At 34.3% G+C, this 22,290-nt stretch overlaps 4 protein-coding genes across 5 annotated transcripts; 3 read left to right on the top strand and 1 right to left on the bottom strand.

The window, feature by feature from the left end:
- The first annotated feature begins 3,127 nt into the window (after positions 1-3,127).
- LOC106452442 (carotene epsilon-monooxygenase, chloroplastic-like) lies at positions 3,128-6,298 on the top strand. Its single transcript, XM_048761038.1, has 9 exons — positions 3,128-3,937; positions 4,474-4,770; positions 4,847-5,044; positions 5,134-5,235; positions 5,305-5,445; positions 5,523-5,630; positions 5,723-5,805; positions 5,892-6,054; positions 6,139-6,298. Exons 1-9 carry the CDS (start codon positions 3,440-3,442, stop codon positions 6,166-6,168), a joined length of 1,620 nt encoding a protein of 539 aa, XP_048616995.1. The 5' UTR covers positions 3,128-3,439; the 3' UTR covers positions 6,169-6,298.
- A 725-nt stretch (positions 6,299-7,023) lies between these two features.
- LOC106452443 (protein fluG) lies at positions 7,024-11,306 on the top strand. 2 transcript variants are annotated; one of them, XM_013894556.3, is made up of 17 exons: positions 7,034-7,298; positions 7,388-7,707; positions 7,786-7,901; positions 7,991-8,096; positions 8,225-8,384; positions 8,463-8,558; positions 8,622-8,670; positions 8,747-9,018; positions 9,091-9,263; positions 9,345-9,465; positions 9,563-9,615; positions 9,713-9,842; positions 9,928-10,073; positions 10,162-10,350; positions 10,428-10,660; positions 10,797-10,939; positions 11,035-11,306. In XM_013894556.3, the coding sequence occupies exons 1-17, from the start codon at positions 7,137-7,139 to the stop codon at positions 11,095-11,097; spliced, it is 2,532 nt and encodes an 843-aa protein (XP_013750010.1). In that variant the 5' UTR covers positions 7,034-7,136; the 3' UTR covers positions 11,098-11,306. The 2 variants fall into 2 exon arrangements, with proteins under 2 accessions (XP_048616994.1, XP_013750010.1); XM_048761037.1 differs by having other exon boundaries at positions 7,024-7,298; positions 8,225-8,558.
- A 696-nt stretch (positions 11,307-12,002) lies between these two features.
- LOC106452444 (probable pectate lyase 12) lies at positions 12,003-16,438 on the top strand. Its single transcript, XM_048761039.1, has 8 exons — positions 12,003-12,713; positions 12,860-13,114; positions 13,877-14,085; positions 14,737-14,987; positions 15,085-15,276; positions 15,437-15,645; positions 15,939-15,979; positions 16,125-16,438. The coding sequence occupies exons 1-8, from the start codon at positions 12,577-12,579 to the stop codon at positions 16,166-16,168; spliced, it is 1,338 nt and encodes a 445-aa protein (XP_048616996.1). The 5' UTR covers positions 12,003-12,576; the 3' UTR covers positions 16,169-16,438.
- A 3,155-nt stretch (positions 16,439-19,593) lies between these two features.
- On the bottom strand, positions 19,594-20,528 carry LOC106345455 (transcription factor MYB27). Its single transcript, XM_013784660.2, has 4 exons — positions 20,405-20,528; positions 20,175-20,304; positions 19,985-20,085; positions 19,594-19,886 (listed from the first exon to the last, which is right to left on the bottom strand). Exons 1-4 carry the CDS (start codon positions 20,526-20,528, stop codon positions 19,594-19,596), a joined length of 648 nt encoding a protein of 215 aa, XP_013640114.2.
- Positions 20,529-22,290: the final 1,762 nt, after the last annotated feature.

The following is a 22,290-nucleotide window of genomic DNA, read 5'->3' on the forward strand; positions in this document are numbered from 1 at the left end:
TTCTCCTTTCTTGTTGGTAGTTGTATGTTTGTTAGATTTGCCATTTTTCTTCATGTAACCTAAGTCTAACGTTTAGCCGGCAAACTGGCTGCGTTCTGTTTTTTTTCGACTGTTGCGTTCTGCTTTTCTGATATCCCCTTAAAGAATTAGGAAGCGGATACGTGTTGAAAGTGTATCCATATATATACATATATAGGATTTCTTTTAAAAATCTAGAACTAAAAATTATATTATTTAAATTTGAAATAAAACATTTATTCATTTATAATAATTTTGAAATGATTTCATATTAAAACTGTGAAAATATACATAAATTAAATTTAAAATAAATTATTATATTAATTATGTTTAATGCTTTATAATTAATTGACATAATATATTTGAATATATGATTTATTTTTAATAAAAACCTCAATCCATAAATATAATTTATAGTATTAATTTTAATATATGTATATTTCTATTCTATCTATTTAATATTATTAAAATTTAGATTTTATATAAAATAAAAACTAGAATTTTATATTTTTATTGGTATAAGACATTGCGTTTCTTTTAAAGAACGGAAGTGTGATTCAAAAAGCTTCCAACGTGTTTTTAAAGAAAATATTTTAGAAGCGTTTTGGAAACGAGATTCTGTAAGCTTCCACAAGGTTCTGATTCCGATTCCGGTTTCGAAGCGGGAAGCAGACGTCCGATGAAGCTTTCATGTAACGTAGAGGACAATACTTCCCTTTCCTTTGTTTATTCATATAGCTAATTTTTATTTTTTTGTATGAAATTCTAATTATCTTCATATTCAAGTATTTTCACCCAAATAGCTCTTAAATTTAATCACATTTTTTAAGAGCATGTGAGTTTTTTTTGTCTTTAATAGCATACTAGGTTAAGATCCACGCAATTGCGTGGGATGAACGTTGTATATAAAAATAATTTTTAAATATTATTATTTATTTATGTTTGTTTATGTATTATGTATATAATTAAATTAGAATAAGCACATTAATTAAAACAATAATTCTTGTTTATTTACGATTTTTTTGGTAAATAAATCAAAACAATCATTTTTATTTATTTTATATGGTATATAACTAAATTTCAAAGACATGGACATGGACATAGATATATATTATATTTTAATATAAATATTTATTATTGAGAATTCATACTCATATGATAAACAACAAAATTTCTAATGTGGAAATTTTTCAATGCAAATTTCAAAATTAAAAAATTAAAGTTTCGATATTTTTTCAATACGAATTTAGAAATTAGCATATTTATGTATTTTTTATATGTTATATAGTTTAATTTTAAACTATACTAATATGTAATATGAATGTCTATTAAATGAAACTCATATTCATACGATTTAGGATCATTTGTAATTTGTTATTACAAAAAGTTAAACCATTGATCACAAAATTTTAGTGTGAGACATTGAACGTTTTTAGTAATTTATAGTCGTTTTAAAATTCAAAATATAACGTATAAGAAAAAAATATTATTTTTATTATATTGTTAATGTGATTGTTTAGTATCTTTTAATAATATAAGATTAAACAAAAAAGAGCTAAGATACAAAAATTGTTATCAAATATTTATTATTCATAATCATTAACTGTCATATATACGTTAATTATATTAGGTAACTCCTTAGTTCTTATTTAAGGAAAGTGCGAGAATATTATTTTGTACATTATTTATCAATTTAATAATTAGTTAAAAAAAGTATAATATAAGTTAAGATAGACTCACCTATTTTTCTAAAAAATTTGAATTTCATTCTCATTGTGACATGTGGCTACAAAACAATGTTGTAATGTTTATCAATTAATATATAATGGATTAAACTTTTGTCCTTGTTGTTCTGAATAACCATGTTTAGCTTCACTGAAACGACAACGTTTCATTCACCATCTTCTTTATCCACGCTTAAAGGCTCACGTTTCTACACACAAAGAGAGTCAAATATTTGTCCGTAGAAGCTTCAAACAGAGCTCACCTGTTTGAAATTGATGGCCAAAATTAAAATATGATAAGAAAATCCGACGGTTGGGGTTAAAATTTCATTAATGGCAGTCTTACAAATATTTCACCCATTTATTTCCCCTCATGATCCAATGTCTCTTGTTAAAACAAAGATGATATGATCAAATGATTCTTATTGACTCATCATTATTTGCAAAAAGGTCATTTACCAGCTCCTTAGTCTATGTAGAATGATTTGGTCCACGAGAGATTAAATTTTAGTCATAGTCAATTTCAAAATTTTGTCTTTATGTGTGTAATATGAAAAAATTATGAATGTATGTATGTTTTAGAACATGTTGTGAGTATATGTACATACCGAGACCGATGTTGGTTTTGATGTATAAATTAACCGTTTTCCCATCAATTCTCATCTAACCATTTAATAAAATACTTAATTCATGAAATATATAAGTTTTGTAATACCAGAATTTCATTTCATTTCATTTTATTTTTCTTCTACAATTTTACTGATAAAGTTATACAATTTTTATGGTTTCACGATGGTTCAACTAATACTAGTTATACCAGTTGTACCAATATAGTTGTGCCAAGTTATTTAAAGTTATACCATTAGTGGTGGATACGAATTGAATCAATTGGGAAACATGTAATACTTGATATAGTGTCAGGTATACATGTAATGCTTAATGTAGTCTGGATATAAATGCACACTTATAATTTGTCAAAAATTATTTAATATATTGTTGCGTACAAGTTGAATCAAATGTAAAACAAATCTGAAACAATGGTGTTCGGGAACAGAGATAAAGAACGTACCGAATATGAGAGGAGAAGGAAGAAGATGGATGAGAAAGAAAAAATAAGACGAAAATATCTGATTGGTTAAATCAAAATAAGAGCATAATTAAATTTAACTGTATGTTTTAAGAGTATGATAGATTTACTAAGACCATCTCCAAGACTCCAACTAACTTCTATTTCTATTTCTATTTCTATATTTTCCACAAAAATAGAGAAATTCTATTATAGAGGTGAAAATACTCAAATGTATGAAGACAAAAGGTAATTTTACTCTTTATTTTCTTTTAAAATAGAGGAATTCTATTATAGATACATGCATTAGAGCATTTTCAAAAGATATCTCCATTTCAGAGGAAATTATAAGACCATGTGAGATTTGTTTTTGTCTTGTATAGCATATCAGACTTGTGTCCTTGTTGTTCTGAAAAACCATATTTTTGTGACCAAAAAAAAAAAAAAAAAAAAACCATATTTTGCTTCACAGAAACGACGGCGTTTCATTCACCATCTTCCTTATCCACGCTTGAAGGCTCGGGCTTCTACACACAAACAGAGTCAAAATATTTGTGCGCAGAAGCTTCAAACAGAGCTCACCGATGGGCTGAAACAAAGTGACATAAAATATAAATAACATTTACGAGAGATGGAGTCTTGTCTCTTTCTCCAATCTCCCTCTTCTTTCTCGTCTCTCTTCACTGCAAAGTCCAAACCTTTTCCCTCTCCTAAACCCAGATTCGTCTCCATCAAAGCCTCCATAGAGAAACCTAAACCTAAACCTAAACCTAAACCCAAATCCGAGACCACGTCGTGGGTCAGCCCCGATTGGCTCACATCACTCACTCGCACCATCACCTCGGGCCAAAACGACGATTCAGGTATACCAATCGCGAGCGCGAAGCTGGACGACGTCTCGGAGCTTCTGGGAGGAGCTCTCTTCTTGCCGCTCTACAAATGGATGAACGAGTACGGACCCATCTACCGTCTCGCCGCTGGTCCTCGTAACTTCGTGGTGGTGAGCGATCCAGCGATTGCGAAACACGTTCTCAGAAACTATCCAAAGTACGCCAAAGGGTTAGTCGCTGAAGTCTCCGAGTTCCTTTTCGGGTCGGGTTTTGCCATCGCCGAAGGACCTCTTTGGACGGTAAAGATTTATTCTTTGAGGTGTACTTTTGTACCAGTTTGATTGGTCATTTCTGGTATTGGTTCGGTTTGGATTTAGCTAGTTTTGGGTTTTGGTCGGTTTGGTTTCAGAACTGAAAATAGGTTTTTGGGTTTGGTTCTGGTTTTTTTATTTTAAATCATTTGGATAAAATATCTAATATTTCAAGTAAAATATCAAGTAATTATGATTATTAAGTAATTTTGTATAATTCGGATTATTTTGGATATTTTAAATAAAAATATCTGGTTGCTTTTGAATAATTTTGGGTAGTAGGTATTTTTTGTTTTTTTTTTTAAGAAAATACTTTTGGGTATTTTTAATAAAATTTTAAATTATATATATTTTAATTTTTATATGTATATATAATTAATATTTTTGTTCGATTTCAGTTCTAAATCTATTGGGATATAAAAATATAGTAATAGAGTGTTTAATGGTTTCCGTCCATTTTGGTTAGTTTCCAATTTTTTAAGTCCAGGCCTGCCATTGAGGTTTGATTCTTGTTGTGATGTTAGGCGAGGAGAAGAGCGGTGGTTCCGTCACTTCACAAGAGGTACTTGTCTGTGATTGTGGAGAGAGTGTTCTGCAGATGTGCAGAGAGGCTCGTTGAGAAGCTGCAGCCTTATGCAGTGGAGGGAAAAGCTGTGAACATGGAAGAGAAGTTCTCTCAGTTAACTCTCGACGTTATTGGCTTATCTCTTTTTAACTACAACTTTGATTCACTCACTACCGATAGTCCTGTCATCGAAGCTGTTTACACTGCTCTCAAAGAAGCTGAGCTTCGTTCTACTGATATTCTACCCTATTGGAAGGCAAGTTTGTGTTGTTTCTTGTGTGGCGCAGACTTGGATTCTTGTTGAGCCTTTGGTTGTTTTTTCTTTGTTTCAGATCGATGCGTTGTGTAAGATAGTTCCGAGACAAGTGAAAGCAGAAAAGGCTGTGACTTTGATAAGGGAAACAGTTGAGGATCTCATTGCCAAATGCAAAGAGATTGTGGAAAGAGAAGGTGAAAGAATCAATGATGAAGAGTATGTGAATGAGTCTGACCCAAGTATCTTGCGGTTCTTGCTTGCAAGCAGAGAAGAGGTTTTACTTTCTTTTCTTTTCTATTCATCCATATGCAAAACTTGGCTTTGTTAAATGCAAAACTGATGTTGGATTGTGTGGCTTTTCAGGTGTCAAGTGTGCAGTTACGAGATGATCTTCTTTCAATGCTTGTTGCAGGTCATGAAACCACTGGTTCTGTCCTCACTTGGACACTTTATCTCCTAAGTAAGGTATCTTCTACGTCCCTAGCCACTTCTTATCTTTGATGAGTAACCTTGCATGCCTCTTAACTTGAACAGAGCCCATCTGCTTTAGCGAAAGCACAAGAGGAAGTAGACAGAGTTTTAGCCGGGAGAAACCCGGCTTATGAGGATATAAAGGAGTTGAAGTACATCACTCGTTGTATTAACGAGTCCATGCGTCTCTACCCTCATCCTCCTGTAAGCAAACCATTCTCATCTCTCTATAATCTTCATTAACTCGAACTCCTGATAGGTCTTTGTTTGTTTCTTGGTAGGTCTTGATTAGAAGAGCTCAAGTTCCAGATATCCTTCCAGGGAACTACAAGGTTAATACAGGACAAGACATTATGATCTCGGTCTATAACGTCCATCGTTCCTCCGCGGTAACGTTTCTCTTCCTTCCTTTTCTCACATAGTAACATATAAGGGGAACCTATATGATCAGCTAAACCGGTTGTGTTTGTTGTTTCCAAAGGTGTGGGAGAAAGCTGAAGAGTTTCTGCCTGAACGCTTTGAGTTAGAAGGACCGATCCCTAACGAAACAAACACAGATTTTAAGTAAACATGTTATTAATCCAAGTTTAATATATTTGATTAGATAGGTTAAAAGATGGTTAATGATTTTGTTTTTTTGTTTTCACCAGGTTTATACCGTTTAGTGGAGGGCCTAGGAAATGTGTAGGTGATCAGTTTGCATTGATGGAAGCCATAGTGGCACTCGCGGTCTTTCTCCAGCGCCTAAACGTTGAGCTTGTTCCTGATCAAACCATCAGCATGACCACTGGAGCTACCATACACACCACTAATGTATGCCAATGATTAATCAGAGTGTCTGTTCTGTTTACAATGGTTTCAGTTTTGTCTGATGCTGATGTCTTGTGTATGTAACAGGGATTGTATATGAAGGTGAGCCAAAGGTAAGCTAGAAATGTGGAAGATGAAGTTTGTATCTGTTTTCATCTGTGTTTTATGATTATTGATTAAGTTGTTATCATCATGATTCATTGTCGTTACAATAATAGTATTCCTAATGAACAGCCTATTCCAAACATGTATCATATGATCCCCTTAGTGTGAACAAACTTCAAACTTTACCTAAACAGCCGGTTCCATATGACCCAACGATCTGAGTTAAACGTGAAAACATCTGGAAGAGAATCTCCATCTCAGATCCTCAAACATGCCTCTGCCTTTCCACTCCCTTCAGTAATAGTACTGTAAGCAACCGTGCTGCATCTAACTCCAACATCTCAAGAACGATGCGTTTAACCCCATCAAATTAACCGACAGAGTTTGCAGCAAGTTGAACAACTGATGAGAACAGTAAAAGTGAACACATCTGGCTTGCAGTCACCAACCGATCTCATATATTCAAGTTTTGGCAAAGGCCTTGTCTAGAAGTTCACTTTTGCCATAAACAACTTGGTAAACATACTTCTGTTTGACTACTTATTCGGTTTGGCACACTGACGCGGATAGGAAATTAAAAATGTGTCCGAAAAGGTACTGAAAATGAAAAAAGACAAGAAAAAGAATAATGCATGAGGGTGAGTGTTGGTTTGTTAGGACAAGAGTGGTTGGTAATAATGACGCAATGTGCACAATCTAATTTTATAAAACACAAGAACGTGACATGAACCGGGGGGAACTAGTAAGTCAGAAAACCGCCAACTTCGAGAGAAACTAGCACATGCAAGAAAATGTTATTCGCATCGCCTAACAAGTACACGTGGACGGAGACTATTGGCTACGTAAACAAGTCTCCACCAAACTCTGTCGTGACCAAAAGTCAAATCGTATCGTGCACGGAGACCAAGGGCAGATACATAAAACGAAGAGGAGAAAGTTACATCCACTTGAGAAACAGTCTTTGAGTCTTTATTTCAAGAATGGAGTTCAAGGAGTTAAAGAAAGCAATAGATCAAGTAGAGCTCGTTGATGCTCACGCTCACAACATTGTCTCTCTCGACTCGTCCTTTCCCTTCATCCGAACTTTCTCAGAGGCCACCGGAGATGCCTTATCCTTCGCTCCTCATTCTCTCTCCTTCAAGGTATACATTCACACCATGTCTAACATCTGTTTTTATCAAAGGTATACATACATACAAGGCCACATGATCTCTGTGTCTATATGAAACAGAGGAATCTGAGGGAAGTTGCTCAACTCTATGGCACTGAAGTATCGCTGGAAGCTATTGAGAAACATCGTCAAACCCTGGGTTTGCACTCTCTCACTACCAAGTGTTTTTATGAAGCAAGAATCTCTGCTCTGCTCATTGATGATGGATTGAAGCTGGACAAGAAGCACGACACTGAATGGCACAGAAACTTTGTTCCATATGTTGGTCGAGTACTGCGTATTGAGACTCTTGCTGAGCAAATCCTCAACGAGGAGAGTCCTGATGACTCTTCTTGGACTTTAGATTCTTTCACAAAAGCCTTTGTTGAAAGATTGAATTCATATCCTTTTTAATACACTTGTAATGAATGTGATTACTTAGTATTTTTTTTTTGTATTTTTACCTTGACTGTGGACACGCTTGTTCCAGAGATTGTTGCTTTAAAAACAATTGCTGCTTACCGTAGCGGTTTGGATATTGATACTCATGTGAGCAAAGAAGTTGTTGAGAGTGGCCTTGTTGAAGTCTTGCAAGGTAAGAATATGAACATGGCATTTTTGGTTTTGTAGTGTATGTCAATAGTTATCAAGGTGTAAAATGATTGGTCCCTCTTCTTTATGCAGCTGGAAAGCCTGTCCGTATTGGAAACAAGGGCTTGATTGATTACATTCTTACTCTTAGTTTGGAGGTCGCTGAACGTTGTGACTTGCCCTTGCAAATTCACACAGGGTATGCAAAATTTGGTTAATCTTTTGTCCTCCAATGATTCTAAGCTCTGAGCTTTTGAGAATGTGTTTTGTGTAATCACTATGCTTAGCAGTTTGTAGTAATGAATCTCTTCATTCTTTTGTAATCAGTTTTGGTGACAAGGACTTGGATTTGAGGTTGTCAAATCCTCTTCACCTTAGAACCCTTCTTGAGGACAAAAGATTTGCAAAGTGTCGTATAGTTCTTCTTCATCATGCATCTTATCCATTCTCAAAGGAAGCATCATATCTGTCTTCAGTTTATCCTCAGGTGTTACTTCATCCACACTCCATTTATTTATGCAATGTGTTTTGGTTATTCTTGATCTATATTTTTTTGTTCCTTAAGGTATTCCTTGATTTCGGTTTGGCTGTTCCAAAACTTAGTGTCCATGGTATGGTATCTTCTGTTAAGGAACTTCTTCACTTAGCCCCAACAAAGAAGGTAAAATACACCATGTTAACATAATCCTTATACCAAAAAAGCTAACCATAAGAGATGCTGCAGGTGATGTTCAGTACTGATGGCTATGCAACTCCTGAGACCTACTATTTGGGTAAGTTCAAGTTCCTACCTCTTTTGTATTGTTTTCCAGTCTTGAACAAAGTTCTTATCTGTTTTGGTTTGTGCAGGTGCAAAGAAAGCACGAGAGGTCATCTTCTTAGTACTGCGTGATGCATGTGTCAGTGGTGATCTCTCACTCATGGAAGCTATTGATGCAGCTAAAGACATTTTATCACGGAATGCAATTGCATTTTATAAGATAGATGTAGACACAAGTTCTTCTATTCCACAAAGTAGAATATCTCCCAAGTCAGAGATGGAGGAGCCTCATGCTCAAGAAGATAGTAGTTCTTTTGTACGCGTTATTTGGGTTGATACATCAGGACAACAAAGATGCCGTGTAAGTGTTTCTCACTTGACTTTTTTCCCTAATAACCACAGAAACTTGACAAGCGTTACGTTTGTTGTACAGGTTGTTCAAGCGCAGCGTTTTAACAGAAGTGTGAAGAAGAACGGTATTGGTTTGACTCATGCATCAATGGGGATGACTTCATTTTATGATGGACCAGCAGAAGAGTCTAAATTAACTGGTATAGGTGAGATTAGACTGGTTCCAGATCTATCAACCAAGCGGATCATACCATGGTACTTTGTACAGTTAGCTTAACATTTTTTTTCTTTTCCACTTTATTACATTGATCATGTCATATTTAACACTACCATTAGGACAAAGCAAGAGAGCATGGTTTTAGCTGACATGCTCCTAAAGCCTGGTGAAGCATGGGAATACTGTCCAAGAGAGACCTTAAGAAGAGTCAGAAATGTTCTTAAAGATGAATTTGATTTGGTAAAAATCTCCATATACCCTTTTCTACGCTCTCTTTGGATACTCTTATTGGTGCATTTAGTAGCTTGAACTCCAAGTTTCCTTGTTTTCTTATAAGGTAATGAACGCTGGTTTTGAGAATGAGTTTTATCTCCTCAAGAATGTTGTGCGGTATGCGGTTATATGTTTCTTGAATCTTGGTTTCTTTGTTCAATCTAATCGGTTTCATAATAATCTCAACACTTGTCCTACACAATATTTTTTGAAGGGAAGGCAAAGAAGAGTATGTGCCTTTTGAAGTTGGTCCTTACTGTTCTACATCCTCATACGATGCTGCAGCTCAGATTTTCCATGAAATTATACCAGCTCTTGAGTCCTTGAACATCGCAGTTGAACAGGTTACAAAAAAATTCCTCACAAAGATCAAACTTGTATCAAAACTACATCATGGTTCTTAATCACTAGGTATATATTTCTTTATAGTTTCATGCTGAATCCGGGAAAGGTCAGTTTGAAGTATCTTTAGGTCACACCATTGCATTCCATGCTGCCGACAATTTGGTTTACACACGTGAAGTTATAAGATCGGTCGCAAGGAAACATGGGTTGCTCGCAACCTTTGTTCCAAAGTATGTCAGTTTCTTCTCCCATTGCATTATAAGCTTTAACATTAGGATTTGGAATAAAACAATGTATGTGTATGTGTGTTTTTATCAGGTATGATTTATGTGATATTGGTTCTGGATCACATGTGCATATAAGTCTTTGGAAAAACGGTGAAAATGTCTTCCCGGCTTCAGATAAATCATCTGCTCATGGAATGTCTTCCATTGGAGAAGAGTTCATGGCTGGAGTTTTGTTTCACCTTCCTTCAATATTTGCAGTTCTAGCTCCACTTCCAAACAGGTAACTAAAATTAACCATAGGGTTTTAGAGTAAATGCTTGGATTGTTACTAAAGTTAAATATTTGCTAAAATTTCAGCTATGACCGAATCCAACCTAATACATTTAGTGGAGCATTCCAATGCTGGGGCAAGGAGAACCGTGAGGCCGCTATAAGAACGGCTTCTCCACCAGGAGCTCCTGATGGTTTAGTTACTAACTTTGAGATAAAAGCTTGTGATGGCTCTACAAATCCTCACCTTAGTTTGGCCATTATTATGGCTGCCGGAATTGATGGTCTCCGGCGACACCTTCAACTTCCTGATCCTATAGGTAAAAAACTTCTGATTAGTTGAAATGCCGTCTTACATTTGAAACCATCCTTCAAAATACATTTTCTCTTCCCTGTGGGTGAGTTATTAAGGAGATGTCACCATTTGTTTTGCATTTTTGTGTAATGAAACATCAGATACAAACCCGGCAGATGTGGCTGCTACATTGAATAGACTTCCTGAAACGCTCTCAGAAGCTGTTGAAGCTCTGGAGAAAGATAAAGTCCTCCACGAGCTACTAGGACAAAATCTTTTAGCTGCCATAACAGGAGTCCGCAAGGTACATTACTGTTCTTTAGTTCCAGGAATACATTTACAAATTACAATGGTACTATAATGCAAAAGCTCTAATATGTTTTCTTCTATTTTTAACAGGCTGAGGTCCAGTATTATTCGAAGAACCCGGATGCATGTAAGCAACTCATTCACCGATACTAAGCGTTGGCTCTCTTGAGCCGTGGGATAGTGATCGCTGGATCATTTGCTATATTTTCGTTGTTGAGTTTATATGATAATTGCCTAGAGATTAATATCCTAATCTCTAGAACTTCTTCAATAATATCCAGATTTTCATATACTAACAATGTGTATGCTTTTTCTAAAACACCTAAAAGTAAAGTAAAAAAAAAAAAAGCAACACTAGGATACCATGACGATATAATGAAGAAGTGATGCAAAATCTAAATGATAAGCTCTGGATAATTACAAATTGATGATAAAAGATACAAACTATTACAAAAGTTGATAAAAGAAGATTACTTTACGTAATGTAGGCGTTTCAATGAATTCATGCCGTCGTTCGTGGAAAATAATGCAAGCAAGGACCTTTTTAGACATTATGATTGGTAACAATGATCTTATTGGACATGTTAGGAGGCAAAGTCTATACCAATGTTGTTTCTTTTTTTTCTCCTCCAAAGATGCCGCCTAACATCACGTAATGTTACCCTACACTTAGCTTACATTAGTAAATCTAACATCAACTTTAATAATAATCTTACAATCACGCCCATTTAAACAATCCTAATTTGTCTCAGTCTTCCACGATGTATATTTAACAAAACACACTCATGTATAACTGTGTGTCTATGTATTGATGTCGCATGTCGCCCACTTGAATGTTAGAGCACATTGTATTAGTATTGAAATTTTCAATGTAAATAAGATCTAAATTTCCTATGTATACACAAAATTTTCAACAAGAAGATTTCTTTTTTTCTTCAACAAGAAGATAGGTAAAGTGTATTTAACCAAATGATATGCACACTTAAATGTTTTTGTGTTTAATGTCATGCATGGAAATTATGGAATAATATGTTTCTGACAAGCTTGATGACACCAGCTAAACGAAACCAATTTTTCTGGTCAACAAGAAAACAACCAAGATTCATACTATATAGCTAATAGCTCGTGAGAAAATTTTACTGTAACGTCATATCATTTCGGTAATGAAAAGGTGAAAAACTGACGAAGGGATTCAAACATCAAAGCCAACCGTTTTGTTTTGTTAAACATCTGTTGAATCCTATGGATATACTCATATCTTTCTTTCTTTTTTCGTGTCTCTGTTTTAAGAGAAAGTGAAGACAGTTTCCTCGAGACAAGCAGATTCTCACACCTCGAGACTATCAGTGCAAAACAACCTTCCCTCTCTCCTCTTTTTTTTTTGTTTGAACAAACTCTCTCTCCTCTTGCAAAGGAACAAAATAAAAATAAAAAATACAAAAGCCAAGAAAAGCCACAATTACAAAAGCAAAGCCACACTCTAAAAAGCCACTCACAGACACTGGTCAGTAAACAGACAAGAGGAAGAAGAACCAGTCATGTCCCACTCAACAACTATCTTCTTCTCTCACCTTTGTAAACCCTAAATCCTAAAAATCTCCAAAACCCTAAAGTCAGTTTTGTTGTTTTACAATGATGCTTCAAAGAAGCTGCATTGTACTCTTCTCTCTTTCTCTGTTCGTTCCATACATGAGTTTGGCCATGCTCAACAAAACTCTTCTTCTCCTACCGCATCCCGACCCAGAGCTAGTCGCTCGTGATGTTCATAGGTACATCTGAGTTTTACATTTGGAAAGCTTCTCTCGTGTGTTATTGTGAATCTTGAATTTCTCTGTTTCTATAGTCTCTGTCTTTTACTTCTCATTTTCCGGTTTAACCGTACCGACTGTAATTATCCGGTTTATTTGTTTAACAGGAGAGTTAATGCCTCTCTGTCGAGACGTCAAGCTATGGACACGACGGACCAAACCGGTTCAAACCCGTGCTTCACCGGAAATCCAATCGACGACTGTTGGAAATGCGACCCGAACTGGCCCAATAACCGACAAGGGCTAGCCGATTGCGGAATCGGGTTCGGACAGTACGCATTGGGAGGCAAAGGCGGTCGGTTTTACTTCGTCACTGATTCTTCCGACGACGATGCTGTCGAGCCTAAACCGGGCACTCTCAGGTACCTTTTTGTCAGCCGGCTAAACCGGGAATGTCAGAAAGTCATGTAACAAATAGACAACAATGTCTTGGTTTTTAGTATATCATCTTTAGATTTTAATACTCGTTTGTTAACAACACAATACTCTTTATTTTAAACATGTCACTATTATTTAAAACCCTGAACCCTACATATACACTTTCAGAATTAAATTCAAATCCTCTGTGAAATAAAATTCTGTCTAGGCTCCATTTATTTATCCATTCCACAATAACTTGTTTGCTCGATGTTTAACATCATTTATTCACTCACATGCACCACACCAATCTATTACGTACCCGAATTTTTTAACACCACTATATAAGGAAATTTTCAAATAAGCCCTCCATTTAGTAGGAAACTCCCAGTGGCCCTAAAATAAGACAAGTGTATTTGGGGACCTCCCAGGACCCCGGATCTGAAATTTAGGAGATTTAAAATATTTTAGTAAAAAACATTTTTAATAGAATTTAAAGATTTATGACTATATAAAAAATTTCCAAAAATTTTGGGAGCTAAAAACAACGTTTCACAGGCCTGTGTACGTGAGACCTCCACAACTTGGAATTATTTGGGAAATCTTTATCAATGTCAAAGAAAGCGGGTTTACAATGTGAAAATACTTAAAATGAACCGTGAAAGTACTTATCTATGGCTTTTTGAAGTATTATTATTTTCTTGGCCAATGAAGTCTTCTGCTTTTGAAGCATTTGTAATTTTAAACGTTTCCTGTTTTGGTGACAGATACGGAGTGATACAAGTAGAGCCATTGTGGATAGTGTTCCCAAGCAACATGATGATAAAATTAAAGCAAGAGTTAATATTCAATAGTTACAAGACTCTTGATGGAAGAGGGGCTAATGTTCATATTGTTGGTGGTGGCTGCATCACTCTTCAATATGTCTCCAATGTTATCATTCACAACATTCATATCCACCATTGCTACCAGTCCGGTAATTTTTAATTACTTCTCATTACAGCCAATAATTGTTTTAACTCTTTTTACTTTCTTCCTAAAGATAATTATTACCCTGACCAAAATATTTTAGTAGGTACCTTTTGGTGTACATATTTTTTCTTCTCATTCATTGATGTTTTCACACTCAAGAAAATAGACGTGTCGAGCTCAGTAACAAGGGTTGTGACCCATGTGGGGACAACAAGTTGGTTGAACACTGGCTCGGTCCACAGGTGGGATCTGTTGTGGCACTGTTCTGGGCTGCCCAGTCCAAGCTGAGAGTGAACCGTCTGTGTTGAGCGAAGGCTTGGCTCAGGCGGTTCCTAAAATGGAGGACAATGCGCTAGGCTGGTTTCACAGAGCAGCGATCACCTCCCTCTTTCGGCAGTGGACGGATCACGGCTCAATGTCACTCAGGTTCACCGTGGCCTGCTGGCTCGTACCCAGCTGGACAACCATTTTTTTACCAAAAAAAAGAAAAAGAAAATAGACGTGTTTTGAATTTGATTACCAGCATTTATTGAATATGCATGAAAGCATTGTTAAAAAGAAGTAAATAACGTTCGTCCGTCTTGAAGTGAAATGTATTTGACTTATTGGTTATTCATAAAAGTATTCTGTAATTGTCTGTGCATGCTTTCACTAGGTAATACTAACGTGCGGTCAAGTCCAACGCATTATGGATTCAGAACTAAATCTGACGGTGATGGTATCTCCATCTTCGGATCAAAGGACATATGGATCGACCATTGTTCTCTCTCAAGATGTAAAGATGGTCTGATAGATGCTGTGATGGGATCTACCGGGATTACAATATCGAACAACTTCTTCTCACACCACAATGAAGTCATGCTGCTTGGTCACAGCGACCACTACGAGCCAGACAGTGGCATGCAGGTACACTAATTAGTCCATAAACATTTTTATAATGACTAATCAATTTTACTTTATATATTTTTTAAATTTGATAAATGTTTCTGTGATTTTTTTTCAGGTAACCATTGCTTTCAATCACTTTGGAGAGAAATTGATTCAAAGGATGCCAAGGTGTAGACGTGGATACATTCATGTGGTTAACAATGATTTTACTCAATGGGAAATGTATGCGATTGGCGGTAGCGGTAACCCGACAATTAATAGTCAGGGTAACCGCTTTACTGCCCCATCCAACCCGTTTGCCAAAGAGGTAACTAAACACACTTCATTCAACAATATATATTGGTCAGACCATTTTAGGTAATCTGATAATTAGAAACAACAAAAAGATTATTTTTATATGTTAGTATAATAGATAGTATGCGTGATAACACTATTCAACATCAAGAAACAAAAAAATTATTGTGTAGGTGACTAAAAGAGTTGAAACGCCGGACGGTGAGTGGAAAGGGTGGAACTGGCGATCTGAGGGAGACATTTTGGTTAATGGAGCCTTCTTCGTGGCGTCTGGAGAAGGTGCAGAAATGAGGTACGAGAAGGCGTATAGCGTCGAGCCTAAATCGGCCTCGTTCATCGACCAAATCACATTTCATTCAGGCGTTCTTGGAGTTGGCGGCAGGTTTGGATTCTACATTATTCTACCATACAAATCAATCACTCTTAGTCAACTTTTCCTTTTGACAAATATACAATGCTTTTTAACAAAAAAAAAACACTTTGACTCTTTATTTTTTCCCAGTACACCATATAAATCGTATTATATCTATGTCTCTGTATTCTTTTGTGTATATTATTTTGTTTTCTACTACTTTTGCCTTTAACTTTATCCTTTTTCTTTTGTCTAATTTCACAATCACGCTCATTAACCCTGAAAAGCCAAATGGAGCTAACTGAGGTTGTGTGGTTGTACAGGAACAACAATCTGGGGATGTGGACTACTACCGGATCCGAAGGTAATGGCGGTTTAGATTCTTATAATGACTATACGGATGAAATGTCTGGCACCGGTTCAACTAACCGGTTATCTTTTTCGGTTATAGTTTTAGCTTTCATGCTCAATTTGTTATCATATTTGGTCATTTTCTTTGAATTTTTAAGGAATTCAGGGTTTCCCCAAAGGCTTTCTAGGCCCAAAGGACTAATCCCCCTCCTGGCGCTGACGAGCTCCATGTAATAATGCCCCAGTGGCCCGAGAGAATTGTTTGCAGCGTGAGGCTTCGAACCCGGGCGTATTGGCACCATGGGCACCTCAACCACGAAATTCTAACCACTCGCCCAACTCAGTCGGGTTATATTTGGTCATTTTCACTTCTTCAACCCAAATGTTTTCTTTCCAACCCAAATGTTCATGATGTTGTAACATGAATTTACTTATTTAATCAAGGAACAAGAAAAAGATCGTTTCCAAAACACATTCTTGTTTTATTTGACCTCATAGCTCTTTTTAATGGAATTAGTTATTTATTTTTTACGTAAATACCACGTGTGTCAGTGTGTCATATTTTGCATACATGTAAACCCTGACTTTGTAGTATTCCTGTGAAAATACATCCTATATTTATTTACATAATTAACAAGATTTATTTATTATCTTCTTCCTTTTGTGTTTTCATAATTTTATACAAGAAGGCGTTTCATATATGCGTATACACTTCATATTGTAATTTACTATACTGAACATTAAATACTTTTTCCCTAAATAATTATAACTGTTAACAATTATAACAAATCATTCGGCACAAAAGTACAATAAATAACTAATTTAGTTCAGATTAAAGAAATAGCTAATAAAGGTATCAACCAAGAATGTTGACCAAAAAGAACTACCGGGGATGATTGATTGTGGCTGTAGATGCCCTGGACAGCCAAAATTTAGTCTAAAGCTATATATATCAATCAATCAAGCTTTTCTTTCCTTAAAAAATTCACAGTAAAAAAATCTCTGCAAAATCAAAATATGGCCGTACAGAGCTTTATTTCCAGAGCAAAAAATTAGTGCTTTGGAAAGTTACAATAATGAAAGGTACAACAAATAAATCTACGGATTAAATTCTAGAGCAAAAAATATAAAGCTACCATCCTTACCAATCATCTCCGGTCTGTTTGCTGATGTATATAACATGTTCTGATCATACACATCAGGGCTATATTTATTTATTTATTTATTTATTTATTTAGTTCATTTGTTATGATGGGAGTTTATATACATTCTTTGTTTTTGTTATTTAGAGAAAATTTTATCATGTGAATACTAACAACTAGATGATAACCCGCGTCCTACGCGGGGTGAATTTTTTTTAAAAAATATTGTACTTAAATATTATAAACAATATACATTTTGTTATCAATAAATTTTTTCACATTTGATTTGAGTACCAGTTAGTTCGATTCGGATCCTCGAAGATTTGGTTCGATTCGGATCCCTGAAAGTTTGGTAAGGTTCGGATCTTTGTGGGTTTGGTTCGCGTTTGTGTTCAGATAACCTATTAAAGTTCATATATATATATACTTTAAATTTTTCAAAATATAAAAATAAAAATAATATATAACATATAATTTTGAATTATGTATGCCAAAATACTATAACTTAACATAAAAATTGGTTTAGCTTAAATATTTGGATATGAAATCAATAGATATTTTAGGTATTTTAGGTATTATAAGTATGTTTAGCTATTTTAAACATGTACTTATAACTATTTTGTATATATTTTCAAGTATTTTGGACAACTTAAAAATATCTTCTATATTTTTTATATTCTTTTAGATATTAAATTTAAAATAATAAATATATTTAAGTATATAAATGTTGTTCGGATATATTCGGATACCTAAAATATTTTGGTTTTCGGTTCCGGTTCTCTAGATACCAAAATTTTGAACTCATTCAGATATCTAAACAACTTTGGTTGAAGTTCAGTACTATTCTTTGGATCGGCTTTGGTTCGGTGTTTTTGGTGGGATTTTTTGTCCAACCTTATATTTTTATTGTGACAAAATTTTAACGAAAATGACGATGGTTCATATTGATTCTGGGTATGCAATAATTTTTAAACCAAAGCATATTTTATAAAACTAAAAAACTATGATAGAAAGTGTCATCAAATATTTATATAATTCAATATCATCAAATCAAGAATTATATAAACTCAAATGTTATCAAATCATTTATTCAAGAAAGTAGGATTTTCAGTTCATCACGTAAATGTTCCCTTCAGCCATATTAAGAAAGACCCTCTTAGCAATAAAATTCTATTTAATGTATTTCCAAATATTGGTATTGACATAATTTATTACCTTAATTAAATAAACACTAAAAATACTATGTGAACTCCATTAGTTATAACTGATGGTTTTTTCTTCTCCTAGTACAATGTAATTTTTACTGTCTATGGAAGTATGACGTTGATTCATCAAATTAATGGTTTGTTCAGCCATGTCATAGAGATATAACATATCGTGCATATTTTAAATAGGTGTTCAATCTTTAAATTAATGTGTAATGGTTCTCCAATAACGTAAGGTCCATTTTCAAAAAAAAAATAAAAAAATAACGTAAGGTTGTATGAGTAATTGTTCTTCTATTGTTAATTGTAATTCAGTAAACAGAGATTGTGTTTTTTTTTTCCTGTGAAAACCAACTTTCAAATCGAATTCTGGCTTTACATAATGTGTAAACCGACTATGCACAAATAGTCACGATGCATATATTAACATCAATATTTTTGAAACATAGATATATAAAAGAGTGGTCGAACAAATATTAGTGGCAACGGTCCATATAATTTCTCTAGGAAATTTAGTGCATTTAATAGGGGCTGTGAATTGAATTGTGGTGACGATACTCACCATAGATAACAATGTTACAACTTAAACAATGTTTCTCGATTAATATATAAGAGATATTAGATTCGACTTTGACATAATTTACTGAGTAAAGTAGATTCTATGATTAATTTGAACTTTCAACTTACCATTCAAATTTCATTTTGAAGAATGATTAATTGAGTTCAATTGTACCCAACTGACGCGTCGCAAGGTTGGACATTGCAAAAACTATGTTCACTATAGTTTTATAGAATTCAATTATATGACACGTCATGACAAGAGATGTAACAATTGCAACTTTAGAAGACGTTTCATCATATATTCAAGAAACAAACTATTAAACTATGACCATAGAGAGCATGAGAACTCTTCGAAGTCCATAATCTCTTGAAACCACCAAGAACCAACGTTGATATTAATATTATTGTCAGTACTACTGCTGCTATGGTCTTCTAAGAGATTTGCGTCACTTTTGGATATCCAATCTATAATTCGGTTTTCATATGAGCCCTGTTCGTTTTGACAACGCTGCGACTAGAGTCAGCGTCAAAAAACTGTTAATGATTTCCTTCTTGACTCATCGGTGGGCTGAGAAACAGAAGACGCTGCGATTAAATAATCAAACGAATTCGGTGGTGTCGCAGCCGCTAAAAAAAGCAGCGTCAATGTTCATCTTCTTTCTCCTTTTCTAGCGACTGAAAACACATAAATTTCCTTCACTTTTGCTTTCTCTTTCCTATCAATTCATTTTGGTTCTCTTTAAATTTTGGTCGCTCCTCCCTGCCGCTGCGTTCTTGAAACGAACAGGGCTATGTAACACCGAAGCGCTCTGTTTCGCAACACCGAAGCGCTCTGTTTCGCAAATAACACCATTGGTTTCTTTATCATTCTCCATGTTTCTCTGCTTATATTCCTTCACAGTTTCATCAAAGCCATATTCTCGAGTCTTCATCCTTGTCCACATGATCTCAGTTTCCTTATACTTGTGCAACAATTCTTCACCTTTATTTCCTCTCCAGTCAATGATCTTATCTGCAAGAAAACACATCACTAATGCTGATCTAAATTTAACATATAATATATATTCAACGATGAAAGATTGATATAAGTGTGTGTATATATATATCTACCATAGTTTTGAGCTTCCACTTTCTTTCTTAAATGAGTCCTCCAGTAGTTCTTAATCTGGTTATCAGTCCTACCCGGTAATCTTCTTGCAATCTTTGACCACCTATTGATATACAATATTTAGTCCAAACTGAAAATACAATCGTTGAAGTAAAATCTTCAAGCTTTATATGTGTTTTTTTTGTCTCTTACTTGTTGCCCCAGAGAGCATGGAGCTGAAAGATGATAATTTCTTCTTCTTGGCTCAATGGTCCACACTTCAGACTCGGATTCAGATAGTTCATCCACCTTAGCCTGCAACTCTTACCACTCCTCTTCAAGCCTAAATATGATCAAAACAAACAAACAAATTAAACATATGCTTAGACATATGGAAACTTTCTATTTTGGGAAAGCAACAGAAGAAATGTTTCAAAGTGTACCGGAAACTCTAGCTAAAGAATCCCAACGACGTTCTCCCAAAAGGGTAACGAACTTTACTAGCCGTTCATCTTCTTCTTCGAGCCATGGGCCTCTACGGTGTGCTTCTTCCTTCTTACAATCCATTTTCCTTATTTTTGGGTTACTTAACTATATTCTTTCTAAACTGTAATTTGAATTGGAAGCGTACTTTGTCTTTGCTTAAATAGTAAAAGTCACGAGTTTGCCCAAATTGGGAAATGTCCAATGACAGCTGACGAACACAAATAGTTTAGTGCATGGCCGGCTCAATAATTTTATGGACTTTAGAAAAAAAATTAGAACGTTTAAACTAATATTATTTAAAGTTTTTAATAAATATTTTATTTTTCAAAATATTATAAGTATTTTTTTTATAAAATTTATGGTAAAGATAAAAATATTTTCATATTTCAAAATATTATAAGTATCTTTGGTCCTTTCTTTATACTTTTTCTAAAAATAAATATATTTCAAAAAATTATTTGAATCTTTAACTATTAAAAAGTAGGGGGCATAGGATTGGAGCCGGGGTGATCACACCACTTTCCCTCTATTTAAGCCGGCTTTGGTTTAGTGGATAATAACATCATGCATCAAGTCAGGTTCTTGTTTTTTCCTTCTTGATCATCTTTTTTTTTTTTTGATCAAATCTTCTTGATCATCTTTAAGTTATAGATTATAGATTAATTTGGATTAGGTTCCAAATATCTCTTCTTTTTAAAAGATCATCATCAAGTTGTGATTTTTCTTTTAACCTTTTTCAGGGTTTATGGCTTACGTCATCTTAAAACTTCAATTAGTTTATTCAAGAATCCAATTGGAACTTCAGTTTATTAGGGGTTTAAAAACGAAGATGAAGTATTTTAAGCGGTTCATATAAGAAGGATAAAAAAAAAGATCTTTCTGTATCTTCTCTCCACCCATTTCATAAGTGTAAGCCAACGAAGCATTCTTTCGTTTGATTATCTAAACACTAAACTAAAATCGACGCATATGGCGGCCAAAGATAAAGCTCTAAGAGTGCACACTAAGTACCAAAAATTTAACCGATGCGTTAGAACATCTTTGATAGTGACTTTATTTTTATCTTCGAAAGTTTAGTTCCGAAGAAGAAACAGATCCAAAATGTGAAGCTTTGTCATAGAAAAAAACGCAGTTGAATCAAAACTTTCATCCTTGGAAGAACAAAAACTTTCTAAATACCACGAGTGCGGTAAGAAGAACAAATGTAAGTGTAACTGATGCATTAGAATATCTCTAATCGTTGACTTCATTTTTATTTTCAAAAGTTTAGTATCTTCAAAATGAATTAGAATGAAGGAACATTTACTCGGTTTGCTTCATTTTCTTTTTGTAAAAAGAATATTCCAAGTATCTTACATATTTTATTTAAATATTTTGTTTTAACAATAATCTAATATAATTATTATTTCAAACAGATTAAATATTATCATATAACAATTTATTACATAACATGAATAAACAAACAAAGAACATCACATTTTATAAAAACACCATATATATATTTATTCTATAAATGATTAAAAAGAAAAAAAAAATTGAATTAAAAAAATGAGCTTAGTTATCTTTGGTTCTTCTTAATCAAGTTAACAGTTTTTATAAATGAATATTTTCATGCTTTTCGATACAAACATCTAATTAAATAAAATAATAGCTGAAACTTTGAAACTAATTGGATAATATTACCACATATAATTTATTTTGGTAACATATAAAAAAGTTTTTCTTAGAAAAATGAAGATATGAATAGTGTATGAATAATATATCTTCGAATTTTAAGCAACATTGTTCATTGCTTCATTTTGAAAGAAGAAATGAAGTGGGGTTGAAACAAAACTTACTTTAA

Source organism: Brassica napus, chromosome C6 (genome assembly GCF_020379485.1).
Source record: "Brassica napus cultivar Da-Ae chromosome C6, Da-Ae, whole genome shotgun sequence".
Lineage (NCBI taxonomy): Eukaryota > Viridiplantae > Streptophyta > Magnoliopsida > Brassicales > Brassicaceae > Brassica > Brassica napus.